General features: G+C 35.9%; 2 protein-coding genes across 2 annotated transcripts; both read right to left on the reverse strand.

The window, feature by feature from the left end:
• Positions 1–4,924: 4,924 nt before the first annotated feature.
• Positions 4,925–7,358, reverse strand: LOC131953497 (uncharacterized). The gene is made up of 2 exons (XM_059316686.1): positions 7,282–7,358; positions 4,925–5,302 (listed from the first exon to the last, which is right to left on the reverse strand). Exon 2 carries the CDS (start codon positions 5,282–5,284, stop codon positions 4,928–4,930), a length of 357 nt encoding a protein of 118 aa, XP_059172669.1. The 5' UTR covers positions 5,285–5,302; positions 7,282–7,358; the 3' UTR covers positions 4,925–4,927.
• A 9,571-nt stretch (positions 7,359–16,929) lies between these two features.
• On the reverse strand, positions 16,930–18,588 carry LOC131953485 (prisilkin-39). The gene is made up of 2 exons (XM_059316674.1): positions 18,543–18,588; positions 16,930–17,946 (listed from the first exon to the last, which is right to left on the reverse strand). The coding sequence occupies exon 2, from the start codon at positions 17,926–17,928 to the stop codon at positions 16,930–16,932; it is 999 nt and encodes a 332-aa protein (XP_059172657.1). The 5' UTR covers positions 17,929–17,946; positions 18,543–18,588.
• Positions 18,589–19,004: the final 416 nt, after the last annotated feature.

Genomic DNA, 19,004 nt, shown 5'->3' on the forward strand with positions numbered 1-19,004 from the left:
TGTAGAACTACTTATATCAGCATATTACCGTAGGTTTTTATTATTGTGAGAATAGACCTACTTGTATCAACATAGTGATGTATGTTTTATTAGTTTGAGAATAGACCTACTTGTATCAACATTGTGATGTCTGTTTTATTAATTTGAGAATAGGCCTACTTGTATCAACATTGTGATGTATGTTTTATTAATTTGAGAATAGACCTACTTGTATCAACATTGTGATGTATGTTTTATTATTATGAGAATAGACCTACTTCTATCAACATAGTGATGTATGTTTTATTAGTTTGAGAATAGACCTACTTGTATCATCAGCATATTACCGTGTGTCGTACTATTTAAAGAATAGGTCTAGCGGTATCAGACAGAGTATATTGCCGAGGTCAGCATTGTCTAAATGTATACCTCGCTTGCTAAGCAGTGTTTCGGGCATTTTTCTGTATAGGGGGGGGGGCACTTGAAATTTCCGGGTGGCGGGTGAAGTATATATTTTGTATGTTAATTTTATATCCTTGTTCCAGGTTGGGGGGGGGGGGGGTAGGAAGGTAGACGTACTCCGGGGGCCGGGGGTGCCTCAAAGATCTGTTGCAGACCCCTAAGTCACATTTCAAAAGTCGGGCTGACTAAACTGCCCATCATGTCCAAACCAGGAAGTAGCCAGTGGTGTTTCAGTATAAATACAGAATCCATTCCACTTATCTTGGGATCAGAGGCGTAGCGACCCCTCCCGTCGCCCGGGGACAAACTCTCAATTTTGCGCCCCCCTCCACATATATTTTTAATATTTATAATTCAAAACTGCAGCTAAAGTGAGCTTTTATTTTTTTTTCAAACCCATTTCTGCCCCCCCCCCCAAGGTCGGCGCCCGGGGACATATGTACCCCCCCCCCTCCCGTCGACTCTGATTAGGATGGGTAATACAATTTTGAGAACCGCAATTTGTGGGGGAAAAAGTATGGATAAAATAAAGGCTTAACGTGAAAATTATAGAGCTAATGAATCATGTATGTCTTGGAAAAGTGTTTCCTTTTATTTGTTAAATTCTAATTTGGTCTGATTTATTGTTGAAAAATGTGAAACATTGAAGGTTGGATGTTTTAATAAACAAAATACTGATTTGTACGAACGATTTGCTATAATATGAAAACCATACGTTCAATTATTAAAATAATATCAATACTCATATGACTTTAACATTTACTTGCTTTGTTATTAAAATGTTGGTATTATTTTTAATGACGGTCAATGTGAAAAAAAGGCCCCTCTGCTTAACGTTGTTACCGTTATAAAATAAAATTTTAGTATATTGCTACGATCAACATTATTTCAAATTCATTTCAAAATTATCTTTTTCTCAGGTCTACGTTTTCTTAAGTGTGTTGAGGGAAGTAAAATATAAGTTACAAGACGTTTTTGTATTAATATCTTTGTTGAATTGCTAAGCCGAGAGTAACAGTGCCGAAATATAAATGTATTTAATCTGCTTTAACTCTACTATAGAAGGACTGTTTTTCTTTTCGCTAGCAGGCGAAATAAATACTAACAATTAATTACACCGTGTTTACATACTATAGGCCTACATGTCTTGGACAAAATGCGCAAAAAGTAGGTATACATGATCCTAGGAAAAAATGTTTTCATAATACAATAACTTCATGCGAGTTTTTTTTTCTGGACATGTACAGTATAGGGTTTACATGTCGCAAGTGTAAACACGGTGTAAGGACGGGTGAGTTATTTTTAGCAACTTTACGTCATCGGTCACGAAGCAGGTAAACTGTACTTCAACTTATATATTTCGTTACTAGGTGATTTCGTTGATAATTTTTTATACCAAATATGTTTTTTCTGTAATATTACTACTTGTGATAGTTAAACCCTAGTTAATGACTCTAATAACTATAAGAAGTCAGCCAAGATAACTGTTTTCAACATCTCAGCATTAAAACTCAGGAATTCAGAGATCAGCATATATCACAGTCATTCATGTCATTCATAGATTACCACAAAAAGATCAAATATCATTTTCAGCAATTCAAATAATAAACAATTAATTAATTAATTAATCAACTTTGGAAGGTCAATACATAGATGATCACTGGTCGGCATGGTCGTATGGTCCACCCAGCTCTGATGGGTAACTAACTCAGGTTGGGGAAAGTATAGGGGTCATCCATAAATGACGATTTTTACCTCCCCCCTCCCCTCTGTCACACGTCGTCACAAAAAGCCAGACCCCCACCCTAAAATGACGTCACACCTCAGCCTACAACCCCCCTCTAAATTGCATTTGAATTATTTTTTTAACATCGATATTTTTTTCCCCAAAATCTTGTCTGAAATCTGTCAAAATAGAGTATTTTAATCAATTCCTATTACAATTTATTAAAACTGTTTTCTAAAACGTCTAAAATTCGTTTTACAACATTTCTTTTCTATAAAGCAAAAGTGTGACGTCGCACCATCTGACCCCCCTCCCCTTCATCACACATCGTCATAAAATTACCGACCCCCTCCCCCTACGAGTGTGACGTCATTTATGGACGACCCCCTCGGGCTTTTAAGTAGGTCACCGGACAGCCTGTGTTAGCGGTTTGGCATATTGTTGACCACACTATCCCTTCACGTGCCGAGGTCATGAAACATGAACAACTACTTCATCAGATTTATGGATTTTTTTTGTCTCAAATGGGAAACTGTACACATATGATCAAAACTTTAGAGATCAACATATCAAAACTCTCTACATCAAAGATCTCCTGTGTACAACACGTTTAAAGTGTTCAACCAGGTCAGGGTGTTTTAAGTGTATTAACTTGTTGACGTGTAACTCGATTTAACTTTGTGAAAACAAGTTACCCTATATTATGGATTTAACACAACAAGATTGGTTTACACATTGTATAATGTATAACATGACAATCGTATCCTTAGCTCGTCATCAATACTAGTTACATACATACAACTAACATCAGATCGATATTAAATCATTATTTACGTATTTTTATTGCACTTTTTATATTTGTATCGGGTCGCCTTTTCTCCGAGTTGTGGAAATTCACACGACTAATCCTTTCCAAACTTACTACCAGAATGCTACTTAAAAAACACGATTTTAACGTGTAGGCCTACTCCAATGCTACTACTGATTTATTTTTTTTCGAAAATATTCATTATTTAACGTAACATATAGAATGTGATAAGAAAAATAAATTTTTAAAAGCGTTTTAAAATTATCAAAAACGATAGAGTGTGATGAACACATTTAAGGGATATTCCATATGTTAACTAGTTGCATGGTATAAATCATTTATGTTTTATCAAAAGAAAGTTTTTATTAGTATTATTTTTTGTAGTCGCACGCAGCATTTTGTTAAAACCTTAAGGCTACATCGGTTTCAGCTGTTATCTTACGACAATTTGTTTTCATCAACGCTTAATTCAAATGAGGTTCTAGTTTTTTCAATAGATTCAAAGCTTTGACCACCTGCTCTATTTAAGATGAGCGTATGCATGTACATGTATACATTATGTGTGCAGTTTTGTAACATATAAGTGTTGTAATAGTAAATGATATGTGTGGACGTCCACAGGAACCCAACCACCACCTTTTCAGTACCCCCCCCCCCCAACCAGCCTAACGGCGTAAACGTCAAATATTAATGACTCCTAATTTGTATGTAAGCTCGTGCCTACCGCCCGTACTTGGATGATAATAATTTACATAACATGTGAGCAGTTATATGTTAGTTGTTCAAGTTTTACGTATTTCTGTGCACATTTTATATAGGTATTTCTGTGCAAGTTTTTATATAGATATTTCTGTGCAAGTTTTTTGTAAAGGTATTTCTGTGCGCTTTTATATGTGTAAATATGTGCAAGTTTTTATATAGATATTTCTGAGCAAATTATCTTCAGGTATTGTTATGCAAGTTTTATGTAGCTTTCTTTGCAAGTTTTTATACAGGTATTTCTGTGTTAGTTTTTATATAAGTATATGGAAATATCTTTGCACTTTTTTATAATTGGTATTTTTTATATACATATGTCTGTACACATTTTTATACAGGAATTTCTGTGCAAGGTTTTACTTTATTACTTCATCTTACCGTTAGACTGATGAATTGTTTAAAACTCTCAACGAAAAGGGTACAACGTTAAATGTAAAAAGACAGTTTACTTATATTTCAATTTCAAAAATTAATTAATGTGTTTGTATTATTTTTTGTTGTTTTTATCACAAATTGAAAACAAACAAAAGAAAAATTTAATTAATTTATTTTACTTTATTCATCGCTAACGATGTTCTTTGACCACAATCACGTATACACATTAAACAAAACATTTCAAAAATGAAATTCTCCATCTTTGTTTTCATGTCTTCAATAACCTGAAAAGAAAAACGAGAAGAGGGTCATAGTAAAACTAACTGTAACTTTTAAATACGTTTTTCTATTTTTTACGCGAAATCTTCTTTTGCTTTCATGGATAATTACTTAAACAATGTTTGCGTTTTTCAAGCTTGTTAGTTTGAAAAAAATAATATTTCGTTTAATACTTCATTTAAAAGAAGAAAAAAAATGTAGGTGTTTTTTTCACACTAGGTGAATGGTAGTTTGTACATAATAACATGTTTTATTAACAAGAATACTGTAATGAAATATCATCATCATCGTTACCGTCTGTGTCCAAGATACATGGGGTAGCTGAAGTAGAGTGCATCTATTTTAATGACTTCAACATACAAGGGAATAATGTGGTCAGCACTATGCCCAGCCGTCTTTGTTTCCCTAACGTGAGTTAGGTGCCCATCAGAGCTCGTGTTCTTCTGAATAGAACCCGGATTCGAACTCGAGGCTTTCTACCGCAAGGCAAATGAAATATGATACAGCTAAAACAAAGATGTACATTGACCAACCTTACCTCACTGGTCGGCCCTTCTACCATTGTATCTGGGCTTGTACACTCTAGACTCCTGCTTGTAGCTGTCGTTACGGTAGCTCTTGTTCCCGTAGCTCTTGTTCCCGTAGCTCTTGTTCCCGTAGCTTCTGTGCTTCTCCTCGTAACCACGGCGGGACTTCTCCTTGTTCCTGTAGCCGTAGCTCTTCTCACCGTAGTGGTTCTCCCTGTTGTAGTGGTTGTAGCCCCGCTCCTCCCCGTACTTCTTCATCTTGTACCCGTGGCTCTTGTCCTCGTTACGGTACCCGTAGCTTTTCTTGGCGTAGGCGAGGGACAGCAGCGTCACAAGGAGGAGGCAGAGGATCAGCTTATAACTGGCCATGATGCTACAACTTTGTTACTGTATGTATAAAACAATGACATTTTTACTTTCTCGTATATACGAAGTATAGAGAAAGTATTGTAATCGTGCAAAAAAAAAATCTAGATTTTTACAAATCTCGACGTTTTACACCTCACTGATACGGAAAAACATAATTTTGCAATCTTGTCCGTATGTCTGTGTGTCTGTCTGTGTGTCTGTGTGTCTGTCTGTCTGTCCGTGTGTAAACACGATAACTTGAGTACCGTTACAGCTAGGTTGATGAAATTTCATATATAAGTATTTTATCAAAATCGTAGATCCGTAACAACTTTTGAGCGATTTCCGATAACCGGAAGTGGTACTTTTCCTACTTTGAATTTTTCAAAAGCCTATAATTTGAGTACTATTTCAGATAGATAAATGAAATTTCACATGTAAGTAAAAGATCTAATTCTCTACCTTCTGTTAAATTTTGAGTAATTTCCGTTGACTGGAAGTAGTACTTTACGCTACTTCCGATTTCTCAAAAAACTAATGTAAATTTTAAAAGTACTAATAATATTGCGCACTATTATGCGCTTTTTTATAAGGCGTTCACTTGGTGTGCAATTAATTGTCTACGAGATTTTATTCTATTTTTAAAACTTAAAGTATTTAAAATGGATTAAAAATCATGTCTATAGCCCGAGTTCCCATCCCCTGTTATTTTATATAAGAATATTCGAGAAAGTTTAGGGGAGATCACTCCCGGTTTATTTAATAAAAATATTGTATTTAGAATTTAAATATTAATATAGTATGGATGGGGCGGTGTGCTCGACTGATGGAACTTTCGATTTCTAACCCTAAAGTTTCGAGTTCGGATCCCGGGTTTGAGGCTACACTCAGTACCTGAGTAAACCCAGCTCTGATGTGTACTTGATTAACTTTAAGGAAAGGAAATGCGGCTGGTCACAGTGTTGACCAGACCTATCCTTCCTATGCCGAGGTAACTGAAACAGATGCACTATACTTCATCAGCAGAAATGACCGTTATTTTGAAAGGAAATGTAACAGTAAAATGTAAGGTGAATGCATGTTTCGAGTATGTTTCATAAAAAGGCGATATAAATCTAAAATATAGTGTGGGTGTGCGCATGCGCTAAAAAAAGGAAGCAAAGGGGTAGAGAGCGGGAAAAAATGGCGATGTTTTGGCAGTGAAGTCGTTGTATCAATGAACCAATAAAATCATGAAAATTTCCTAAACGTCGGTTGTTTAATGTTATAAATCAGACTATAATATGTAATAACAAAGGAGGAGAGAGGAGAGCGGTTGGTATTTGTTTTTTTGAGTTCGTGCCATGATTGGCAGCAGAAAAGGCCGTGACATTTTGGCATACTCGAAACATGCATTCACCTTACATTTGACTGTTACAGGAAACAACTGAATATAAGATATTTTTTTTCTAGCACTCCTTTCCTACCCCCGCACACCCCCCCCCCCCCCCTCTTCCCCACTTCTCCAAAGTATTAGTTTAGTATTGTTACTAAAAATGAAATTATGAAGTATTGAGAATGTTCAATAGGCCTATCAAGATCGCGAATGCATCATACATATATGGCTAAGGTCATATCCACGCCTTCCCCAACATGTATTAACTTAACAGTAGGCAGCTGGGCTAGATAAGGTATATTTAATATGTTACATTGATGTAAAGGTTCCAGTAACACAGAGAACGTAATTGTCATAAGAAAACATGGATTGGATTTACAAATTATTTTAAATTCAGAGTGATAAACAATACAACCTAATAACATTTCAATTCGCTAAATATATTACAATTATTTCGCTGAATTCTTCATACTTATAAACATATAATAGGTGGAATTTTAAAATTTCTTTCACTTTCAGTACAGATGTTGATGACCTGCACATGATACAAACCAGAAGCCTAGAGTTCAAATCCCCATCTTCTCATTGTGTGTGCCTTTACCATCAGTACACTCTGAAATATCTTTCACAAGTAAACACTCACCTGAATGTTTTACAGACCAGTTAAGATTTCACCACAGCCAAAACCTAGGCAGGTCCATGGTTTTATAGAAAGTTTCCTTTAGTCCTCATTAGATATGTTACTATGACAAGTTCATTTAATAGAAGCAGTAGGATAAAAGAGAAGATAAAAGGGAAATTAGAATAATTAAATATGGATGTATTTCTTATCATAAAACGATCTTTCAGGGCTGATTTAATGTCCAGGGTTTCAAATTGATGCTACGGTCCCTGCACATGGAATTCTTATATTCAGTCTGTAGTGTTAAAAGACGGTTTTTTTTTTGTAGCAGAATTAGTGTGTTGTATAGTAGTGATTTACTATGTAACAGTGGTTTTGTCTGTATGTTTGTGTGTAATATAAAAAAGTAAAAAAAAAGGTATTTGTTTACTGCCTGTTTGAAGTGGTATTTTCATTCTTCGAATTGAAATTCATTAGTAAATATGATAATCACGAAATATTAATCTACTCACTAGCAAGAAGGTTCTAAAACTGTTTTCTCTTACCCCCACCCTTTCCAAAATCTGCTCTATTACAGTTTCTGTGGGACCCAACATCTGTAATAAACTTTTCTTGTAGATAATTGTTTAATGCGAGGAACCCGATCACTATTGTTTACATAATATAAAACTTGGTTTTGTCCATTTTCATTTTCTTACCAGCCATAGAAAAAGAAAATTAAAATACTACAGCTCAAAAATTAATTTTATTTAAGAAATATTGTTATAAGATTGGCCAATACATGTAAATTGTACTTGAAAGCATTTTTGTTTTGCCTTTATCGCGTTTAAACTTGTGAATGTCAGCAAAACCTAGTAATGCCATTGTTTGGCCACCATATAAAACCAAATTGGTTTGGCTATTTTGTTTAGATACCTAAAGCGTTAAAAACCACAAACACAGCAAATCTAAAATGAATAGTGATTAAAAAAACTCACACTCAAGTTTATATAATCACGTATGTTTTATTAATAACACTGCAAATGATTTTTTAAAAATGTCAAAAATGTAACAGAACTTCGAGATTACAACTCGCCTGATGCTACCATGCAGGTAGATAGGACTATACATTGTTTATTCATTTTACTGCATCTTATCTGTGTTTTTAAACATGATTCGCATTGTTTTCATTGCGGCTTGTAATAGTAATGGTTTTAATTTCTCAATATTCAACTCTTTGAAACAGCATACAACACAGGCACTTTGTTAAATAATTACATTTTTGAGGACCTTTATTTAAATTAATGAAGATCGCTGTAGAATATACACTTTCTCTGCTTACATCTTTGGTTTTAATTTTTTTAATGGTTGGTCGTGGGGTGAAACAAAGTTCAACATTTTTATTGAACTTCCATCTAAGATAATCATTTGAAAAAAAAGGATTAACTCCAAAGGCAAATCGTTATCCTTTTCAAAACAGTTAATCCTTTAATCTATAGGCTATAGTGTCTCGAGTGATATGCGCTAAACTTGTATAGTGTATCTGACCACTGAAAAAAAACGGTCAGCCTTTTTGCTTCAAAGTAGCATTAATCTCCACACTCCACTAGTGTACTGTAGCCCATAGAATAACATCTATAGTTAGATGATACTACGTAGCCGTAGTGTGCCAAACAGTAGATAAACTAAATATGTAGCCAGCGATGTACCAACGCCAGATAAACCAAATATACAGCCATCAATGTGCCAACCCAAATTAAAATACATATGCAACCATCAATAAGCCAACCCCAAATAAACCAAATATACATCCATCAATGTGCCAACCCAAAATTAAAATACATATGCAACCAGCAATAAGCCAACCCCAGATAAACCAATATACAGCCATCAATGTGCCAACTCAAAAATAGAATACAAATGTAGCCAAAATATGCCAACCCAAGATATACTAAAATATACAACCAGCAATAATGCAAACCCAAAAAGTAGAATACATATGCAGCCAGCAATATGCCAACCCCAGATAAACAAATATACAAACATCAATGTGCCAACCTAAAAATAGAATACATATGCAGCAGGTAATATGCCAACTCAAGATAAATCAAATATATAGCCAGCAATATGCCAACATGTAAACAAACAAAAACAAGTACATATTGAGACATATGTGCTAACCCGTAGTTGCTCTAAGATATTTTATCGCCGTACTGTGTACAAACACCACTAAGATATTTTATACCCACTACTGTGTACAACCACCACTAAGATATTTTATACACAGTACTGTGTACAACCACCGCTAAGATATTTTATCCCAGTACTGTGTACAACCACCACTAAGATATTTTATACCCAGTACTGTGTACAACTACCACTAAGATATTTTATACCCAGTACTGTGTACAACCACCACTAAGATATTTTATACCCACTACTGTGTACAACCACCACTAAGATATTTTATACCCACTACTGTGTACAACCACCACTAAGATATTTTATACCCAGTACTGTGTACAACCACCACTAAGGTATTTTATACCCACTACTGTGTACAACCACTACTAAGATATTATATACCCACTACTGTGTACAACCACCACTAAGATATTTTATACCCACTACTGTGTACAACCACCACTAAGATATTTTATACCCAGTACTGTGTACAACCACCACTAAGATATTTTATACCTAATACTGTGTACAACCACCACTAAGATATTTTATACCCACTACTGTGTACAACCACCACTAAGATATTTTATACCTAGTACTGTGTACAACCACCACTAAGATATTTTATACCCACTACTGTGTACAACCACCACTAAGATATTTTATACCCACTACTGTGTACAACCACCACTAAGATATCTTATACCAGTACTATGTACAACCACCACTAAGATATTTTATACCCACTACTGTGTACAACCACCACTAAAATATTTTATACCCAGTACTGTGTACAACCACCACTAAGATATTTTATACCCAGTACTGTGTACAACCACCACTAAGATATTTTATACCCACTACTGTGTACAACCACCACTAAGATATCTTATACCAGTACTGTGTACAACCACCACTAAGATATTTTATACCCAGTACTGTGTACAACCAGCACTAAGATATTTTATACCCACTACTGTGTACAACCACCACTAAGATATTTTATACCCACTACTGTGTACAACCACCACTAAGATATTTTATACCCAGTACTGTGTACAACCACCACTAAGATATTTTATACCCACTACTGTGTACAACCACCACTAAGATATTTTATACCCACTACTGTGTACAGCCACCACTAAGATATTTTATACCCACTACTGTGTACAAGCACCACTAAGATATTTTATACCCACTACTGTGTACAACCACCACTAAGATATTTTATACCCACTACTGTGTACAACCACCACTAAGATATTTTATACCCACTACTGTGTACAACCACCACTAAGATATTTTATACCCAGTACTGTGTACAACCACCACTAAGATATTTTATACCCACTACTGTGTACAACCACCACTAAGATATTTTATACCCACTACTGTGTACAACCACCACTAAGCTATTTTATACCCACTACTGTGTACAACCACCACTAAGATATTTTATACCCACTACTGTGTACAACCACCACTAAGATATTTTATACCCACTTCTGTGTACAACCACCACTAAGATATTTTATACCCAGTACTGTGTACAACCAAAAACAGACAAACATAATAAATAGGCACAGCGTGCAACATGCTAATCACCTGAATACGGTCAGTACTACAGAGCAAACTCTTGTAATTGTTGTGTTCTGTTATGGTGTAGAACCTATGGCTTCATCTGGTCGCTTGAATGTGTCAACATTTACAGCTGACACGTGTATATGTGCACAATTATTTTAAATAATAAATCGTAATAAGTAACATTTTTGCGCTTTAAAACGTTTGGATAGATATGAAATGTTGTGGGGCTCTGGTTTTGCAAGTTCTCGGCTACAATTAAATACAATTTCATTTTTGTTTTCACTTTGAAGGTAAAAAAGTTTCAAAACGTAATTTGAACAAGTTGCATTTATTGTGTGACAAACGAAACATTTTTTTTTCTTTCTGAAAGCTATATTGTTTCTAATTCTACAAAGATTCTAAAAATCCGTTTAAAATGGAAAATATGTCTAAGTATTTGGGTTTTATACTCAAATTAACTGTATCTATTAAGAAAAATCAACGTCAAAAAAGCATCCTTTATTTAAATATTAGATTTATTATTCTGTTTAGTTAACAGTTCATTGATTTAAGTGGTGAGCCATTGTAGTAGCGTAGAGAGGTCGGGTATCACCCGGTGCAGCACTTAGTGGTGTCATCCCCCCCCCCGTAAGAAATATATATATATATATATATATATATATATATATATATATATATATATATATATATATATATATATATATATATAAAGCAAAGTGGTCAAGTGCCCGTTAGGGCACTTCCCGGCGCCGCAGGCGCGTCAAATTTGGCACGATGGTGCCTTGGGGCGATAGAACACGAGGGCCGGTGACGGTTGGCCGAAAAGTCTACGGAGAAGGGGTCAAAACTGACCTCGACTGACGGCAACGGGCTATATTACGAAAAAACATTTTCTCCGACGACCCCCCTTGAAACTTTGTGAGGTGGTAGGAGAACGCCTTGGGGTGTCACAAAAAACTCGGCATGTCCGGGAAAATTCGTTAAATGGGTCAAAACTGACCAGTCGTATTTCCCTATATAATCTTTGTATTTTATGTGAAAAACAGAGGGTAATTTCAAAACGGATTTGAGGGCACTTACCCTCTTTACATCTGGCTAATTTTTTGCATGCTTTTAGGTAAATGGCTTGACCTTTAGGAAAAACTGTCGGTTTCACTCAAAGCCCTCGACGAGGGCTAAAAAGTAACCGCGAGTGAAATTCTCTTTATATGAGCTCTATTACGAAAAAAAAATTTCCTCCGACGACCCCCCTTGAAATTTTGTGAGGTGGTAGGAGAACGCCTCAGCGTGTCATAAAAAACTCGCCATGTCCGGGAAAATTCGTTAAATGGGTCAAAACTGACCAGTCGTATTTCCCTATATAATCTTTGTATTTTATGGGAAAAACAGAGGGTAATTTCAAAACGGATTTGAGGGCACTTACCCTCTTTACATCTTGCTCATTTTTTGCATGCTCTTAGGTAAATGGCTTGACCTTTAGGAAAAACTGCCGGTTTCACTCAAAGCCCTCGACGAGGGCTAAAAAGTGACCGCGAGTGAAATTCTCTTTATATGAGCTCTATCACGAAAAAAAATTTCCTCCAACGACCCCCCTTGAAATTTTGTGAGGTGGTAGGAGAACGCCTCAGGGTGTCATAAAAAACTCGCCATGTCCGGGAAAATTCGTTAAATGGGTCAAAACTGACCAGTCGTATTTCCCTATATAATCTTTGTATTTTATGGGAAAAACAGAGGGTAATTTCAAAACGGATTTGAGGGCACTTACCCTCTTTACATCTGGCTAATTTTTTGCATGGTCTTAGGTAAATGGCTTGACCTTTAGGAAAAACTATCGGTTTCACTCAAAGCCCTCGACGAGGGCTAAAAAGTGACCGCGAGTGAAATTCTCTTTATATGAGCTCTATTACGAAAAAAAATTTCCTCCGACGACCCCCCTTGAAATTTTGTGAGGTGGTAGGAGAACGCCTCAGGGTGTCATAAAAAACTCGCCATGTCCGGGAAAATTCGTTAAATGGGTCAAAACTGACCAGTCGTATTTCCCTATATAATCTTTGTATTTTATGGGAAAAACAGAGGGTGATTTCAAAACGGATTTTAGGGCACTTACAGTCTATACATCTGGCTAATTTTTGCATGATTTTAGGTAAATGGCTTGACTATAAGGGAAAACTTTAGGTTTCACTCAAAGCCCTCGACGAGGGCTAAAAAGTGACCGCGAGAGAAATTCTCTTTATATGAGCTCTATTACGAATTTTTGTCATTTGGTCTATGAACAGGGGAGGTAACTTTTTAATGTAATAATTTTTTATATTTTGTATACTCTTTTTAAGAAAAGAAACAAAAATCATAAAGTATAGCATTGTTTAAATACATATTTTGTTATAAATTAAGTTTTGCATTGTACTGAAATTGTAAAATAGAATTGCGAAAGTAATTTAATATAATATTTGATTGATACTATTAAGAAAGCCCTTTCAGTTCTAATAACCCTGCGAGTAATAAGTTTGCGAATATTCCATCAATATTTACTTACCTTGGACTTATTCCACTGTATAAATTTAGGCCCTAAGCATTTAACATAACAGCCAATCACCTATTAATTAATCATTCAATTGCTTTTTCTTTTTAAAACCTAAGCGAAGCTAGGCAGTATGCCTAGTATATATATATTCCAAATACACTTGTAAGTATGTGTATACGCATGTGTATAATATGTATTTTTTCTTCTTCTTCGTTCTTAATTATTAGTGTTAAAGGGGATCGAGATTTATCTACCAGTGGGTTCGAACTCGAGACCTTTTGTTCGAATTTATCAACCATAAGCTTTTTGCCGACTCGACCACGTCTCCAACACAATTAAGCGTTACGTGTCAACTGGTTATGCGCCATTGAGGCCATTGACTCCGATTTCAGCCTGCTTTTCTTTTTGGATTTGCTTCCAGAGCCTTTGTCCAACCAAGAACAAACTACAAGGCAGCAGTTGTTTAATTTTGGAGTTGTCTCTCCTAGAAGAGTGGCTGTCCCCAGCTAACGAGCCTCATCTGCCCGAGGGTTCGAATTCGAGACTTTTCGGTTTAGCAACCATGAGCTTTACCGACTCGACCACGCCGTCCCCTGTATTCATAATAATATGTATTCAAATATTTTTAGTTCTTTTTACCTCCCCCCCCCCCCATCCGCACCCCATACATGGATTAACATATAGCTTATTACGATTTTCAACCAAACCGTTTCCCTCAGGCATATAGTTGATGTAACCCACACTGTGATTGCTTTGAACTGTGCTCAGATAATACTAACGATTTATATCTATAATCGGTTGTAAATTCAGTTGGATGTTGCAGGTAGGTTTTCTTTATCATTAGCAGGTTTACGTCATGGTGTCAACCCCCCCCCCCCCCCCCCCCCCCCCCCCCATCTGTTTCGGGATTTGTCCACTTTGCTCTTTGAAAACTATTTAATTCACTCTAATTAATCATTTAATTAAGTTAAATTATCAATTTTCTGTATATATTTTGCTAATTTTTTTCTTGGTGTCACCCCCCTAAATGGTGTCACACGGTGCGGTCCGCACCCCCGCCCCCCTCCCCCCTCGCTACGCCTCTGAGCCATTGGAACATAGACTACCAACAATGACTTAAACTGTAAAGCTTCTTTTGTATAGTAAACAATGTAAACCTTATACTTTATCACATATATGATACAAAGGCATGGAGGAAAGATATTTATTGGTAATTGCACTAGTAATAACTACAGTAGTTGCATTCTTTAAACAGCGTAGGATTTATAAGAATGGGACTCGTCTCCTAGTCGAGTATTAAAACATATTTATTAATTAAACAATGTCAATGAATCACTCAAAATAATAGTAAAAAAACAATATTTGTCTACTCCTCTAAATCACGATTAAAGCACAAACATCTCAACATTTTACACCTTCCTGAGTCGGAAAAACCTGGTTTTGTAACCTTGTCTGTATGTTTCTCTGTGTGCAAAACATGATAATGTTCGTATAAGATCCTAAATGTATTTCTATTTCATTTTTTAGTTAATTTCCGGTAACCCAAAGTGGTACTTTACCTCTCTATTAAAAACTTAAGAATTCGATACTTTAAAGCAGTATATTTTAAGAACTTTTCGCCGGCGTATGTTTTCTCGAATAAAAATCTTTTTTTTTTTCACAAAATTCCTTTATGCATAAAACCAGAGTCACCCACCTCCTAACATTGCCTCCGCTGTTACAAAGTTAAGGGGAGATCACTCCCGATATTTTTAAAAACGAATTAAGCGAGATGTTCAGTTTGTTGTCGACTAAATAAAGGAAATCTGTTTAGGTCCCCAAATAGACGAACTAGCACGCGTAAAGTGCCGTAGAAGAGTGGTCAAATGTTTTCCTTTTAAAAAAAATATTTTGAGTGATTCGTAGTAATTGTTCAATTAATGAAAATGGAATGTTTTAATGCGTGGCTAGAAGACGAGTCCCATTATTATAAATCTTACCCTGTGTAGAGAATGCAATTACTGTAGTTATTACTCGTGCAATAAAATGGTAAATATATTTTGTCCCAGGCTTTGTATCAAAAGGCCTGTAGCCTACCAATTGCATTCTTGATCCACATTGTTGTTTGTCATTGTTAACACTCATTTTTGATTCCCATAGTTGAGCTCCATTTTTTATTCCCATTTTTGAATTCTATTGTTGATTCCCATTGTTTATGGTAACTGTTGATCCAAATTGTTGATCCCCAATAATGATCATATTGCTAATCCCCTTTATGTATCAAATTTAGATTCCACTGGGTTTTTGATTTTGTAGGTCTGTTGGTTGTGTTGATAAATTATGTGTTTTTAGTTTACTACTATTCTATATCCTGCACGATAGAATTATAATTATATTTTTTGTCCAACGCTTGTGTTTGTATTAAATCATTTTAAATTATTTTCTTGTGACTTAGCAAGTTGCAATTGTTACTGAAATATGTTTCTTAGATACTAGTTGTATTTAGGCTCTTAACCATACGAATGGAGGTTTCATCTTTTCCATTTTCTGCCCTAAACACAAGGCCCTGCAAGTTGATCTTTAAGCAGCCTTTTCTTTTTAAACCGAAATTGGTTAACAAAAACAAAGTGATGAATTTCATGCCATTTTTTACACTCGCACCAACTACCCACCTTTGTTACGACACTGGATAGTTTATTTATCCTAGTTTAGTCTGGGATGATTTTAATTCAAAAATAAATAATCGCAAAACACATTGTATGCATTAAATGCAAAGACAAAAAAAAATACTTTTTAAACGCCTTTATTGGAATAAGCGAAGCGTAAGGATTAGCCTACTCTGTAATTACAAATCAGATAATAAAAAAATTCAAGTTGCTTCTTGTCTTGTTTCTTTAGTTATCTGAGAAAAAAAAACAACGAAATGAAATATAAAAAGCCAAAAACAATTACAACCAGCTTCAAAACATGGATAATACACAACCTAATTACGTTAAAAACAACATAATATGATAATCAAAATTTAATTGTAAATCCTTTATTTATAATTAATATTTGCGCAAACTTATATTAAGCCACTAATGTTAAATCTTAATTTTTCAGCAAACATAACTATCTTCAAAACGTTATCTAACTGCCTCGTAAATATTCTGTTGTTTTTTTTTTTTTTTTTTTGTAATGAACAGTGTAAGACAATGTTACTTCGCCTTATGTGGTGAGGGAAAAGTCCCATTCAAATGGATAAAAGAACTAATCCAACAAAACTACTGCAGATGGTGTAAATAATTCTATTAAAGATTTGGCCTATTGTTTGCATGTTTCTGAGTAGGTGGTACAATTTTATTTCTATACCTATACGCTGGTAATATCAATCGTAACAAAACAAATTCTTCCACTTTCAAAAGTTTACCTTTTTGTAACTAGACAGTTTTGGCGTCGTACCCCAGCTTGCTGGCGTAGGTGATGGGCTTGTAGCTGTACACCCCCGGGCTGTATGTGTCAGCGGGCTTGGTGCCGTAGTCCACGGTTTTGTAGCCAGAAGTTAGAGTCTTGTACCCGTAGCTCTCCGGCTTGTATTCGCTGGTTGCCGTCTTGTAGTAGTCTTTGATGGCGTTGTAACCGTAGTTGTCGGCTACGTAGCCGGGCTTGTAACTTTCAACGGGGGCTTTGTAACTTTCCACGGGGGCCTTGTAACTTTCCACGGGGGCTTTGTAACTTTCAACGGGGGCTTTGTAACTTTCCACGGGGGCCTTGTAACTTTCCACGGGGGACTTGTAACTTTCAACGGGGGCTTTGTAACTTTCCACGGGGGCTTTGTAACTTTCAACGGGGGCTTTGTAACTTTCAACGGGGGCTTTGTAACTTTCAACGGGGGCTTTGTAACTTTCCATGGGGGCTTTGTAACCGTAACTTTCCTTCTTGTAGTCGTCTCTTGATTTGTAAGCATATTCCGCTTTGGGCTTGTACTCTTCTTTCTCAGGCTTGTAAGCGTAGTTATCGGCCTTGTAACTTTCTTTTTTGTAATCATCGGCCCTGTAACCTTCTTTTTTGTAATCATCGGCCTTGTAACGGTAACTTTTCTCCTGGTAGCCGTAATTCTTCTCCTCGTAACCGTAACTTTTTGGTTTGTAACTGTTGTACTTGTCGTTTTTGTAGTACTTCTTATCTTCGTACTCCTTACGACCGTAACTTTTCTCCTGGTAGGTTGGGTAATCTTTACGCTTGTAGCCGTAGCTTCTCTCTTCGTACCGGTCCTTGTTCTTGTAGCCGTACGTCTTCTCCTGGTACCGAGGGTACTCCCTGCGCCCGTAGCTCTTCTCCACGTAGCTGGAATCCTCGTCGTAGTAGTTCTTCTTGGCGTGGACGACCGTCACCATAGCAACTATGGCTAGGCAGAGAATCAATTTTACGCCGGCCATGTTGTTACAAGCTCCTTGCTGTGGGTTACATGCAGAGATGGAAAATTAATTAATCAACGAAATAATTATAGTTACCTTATACGAGGTTAATAGTTACACAGACAAAATCATATCGTAAGCTAGACAAAGCTAGAAAAATGACAAGAACAAAACAGAGATATGTTTAGGTAGATAATTCTATTTGTTGGCTGACGTTTCTATATATTTATAGGTTTAATAGATTGATGAAAGCTCACAATAAATAACAAATAAAACTAATTTTAAAAAATTAAAATTCGTTTTGTTCCAATTTTACCTAAAGAGTCTGCGCTGTGTAAATATACTAAACGACTATACATCATTGCAACAAAATATTCCCTCAATGTCTAGCCTAACAAAACCTTACCTGATGGTCTAACCAAACAATTCCTTATCTAATATTCTAACCAAGCGAAATCTAACCTGACTGTCTAACCAAACAAAACCTTACCTGACTGTCTAACCTAACAAAACCTCACCTAATTGTCTAACCAATCGAAATCTCACCTGATAGTCTAACCTTTCAAAACCTTACCTAATGGTCTATTCTAACTAAACGAAATCTTACCTAATGGTCTAACCTAACAAAACCTTACCTGATTGTCTTACCAACCGGGATAGAACAAGTTGCGAGTTAACCTGAGCCCGGTGTAAGTATTTATAGTAAGTGCGGCTCAACTTTGATTAGATATGCGAACTTGACAAGCGCATTCCATGGACGCAGTTGGGTGGACATCAAAGGAAATTAGAATTTTACAATGATTAAATATGTATTTCCTCAATCACCAAGACAATCTAAGTTAAAGGCTTAGCTTTCATGCAGGGACTTACTTGTATGTGTTTGATATGGTTGTGATGTGTAGTGTACTACGGGTAAATGTCTTAGTTTTATTGTGAGGGTAGATGTAAACGGTTAGGTATTTTTATGATTGCCTTAGTGTATAGCAGGAAAAACTCATGCACTTTTTCGAGGTTCTTTTGTTGAGATTTAGCTCTGTTAGAGTAAAGCTCTGATATTGCGCAACTTGGTTGATGTTTATAATAAGCTGATCTACTCG

The sequence above is a fragment of the Physella acuta genome, unplaced genomic scaffold (assembly GCF_028476545.2).
Source record: "Physella acuta isolate Inbredline_101_S28 unplaced genomic scaffold, ASM2847654v3 ptg000926l, whole genome shotgun sequence".
In the NCBI taxonomy this organism is placed as follows: domain Eukaryota; kingdom Metazoa; phylum Mollusca; class Gastropoda; family Physidae; genus Physella; species Physella acuta.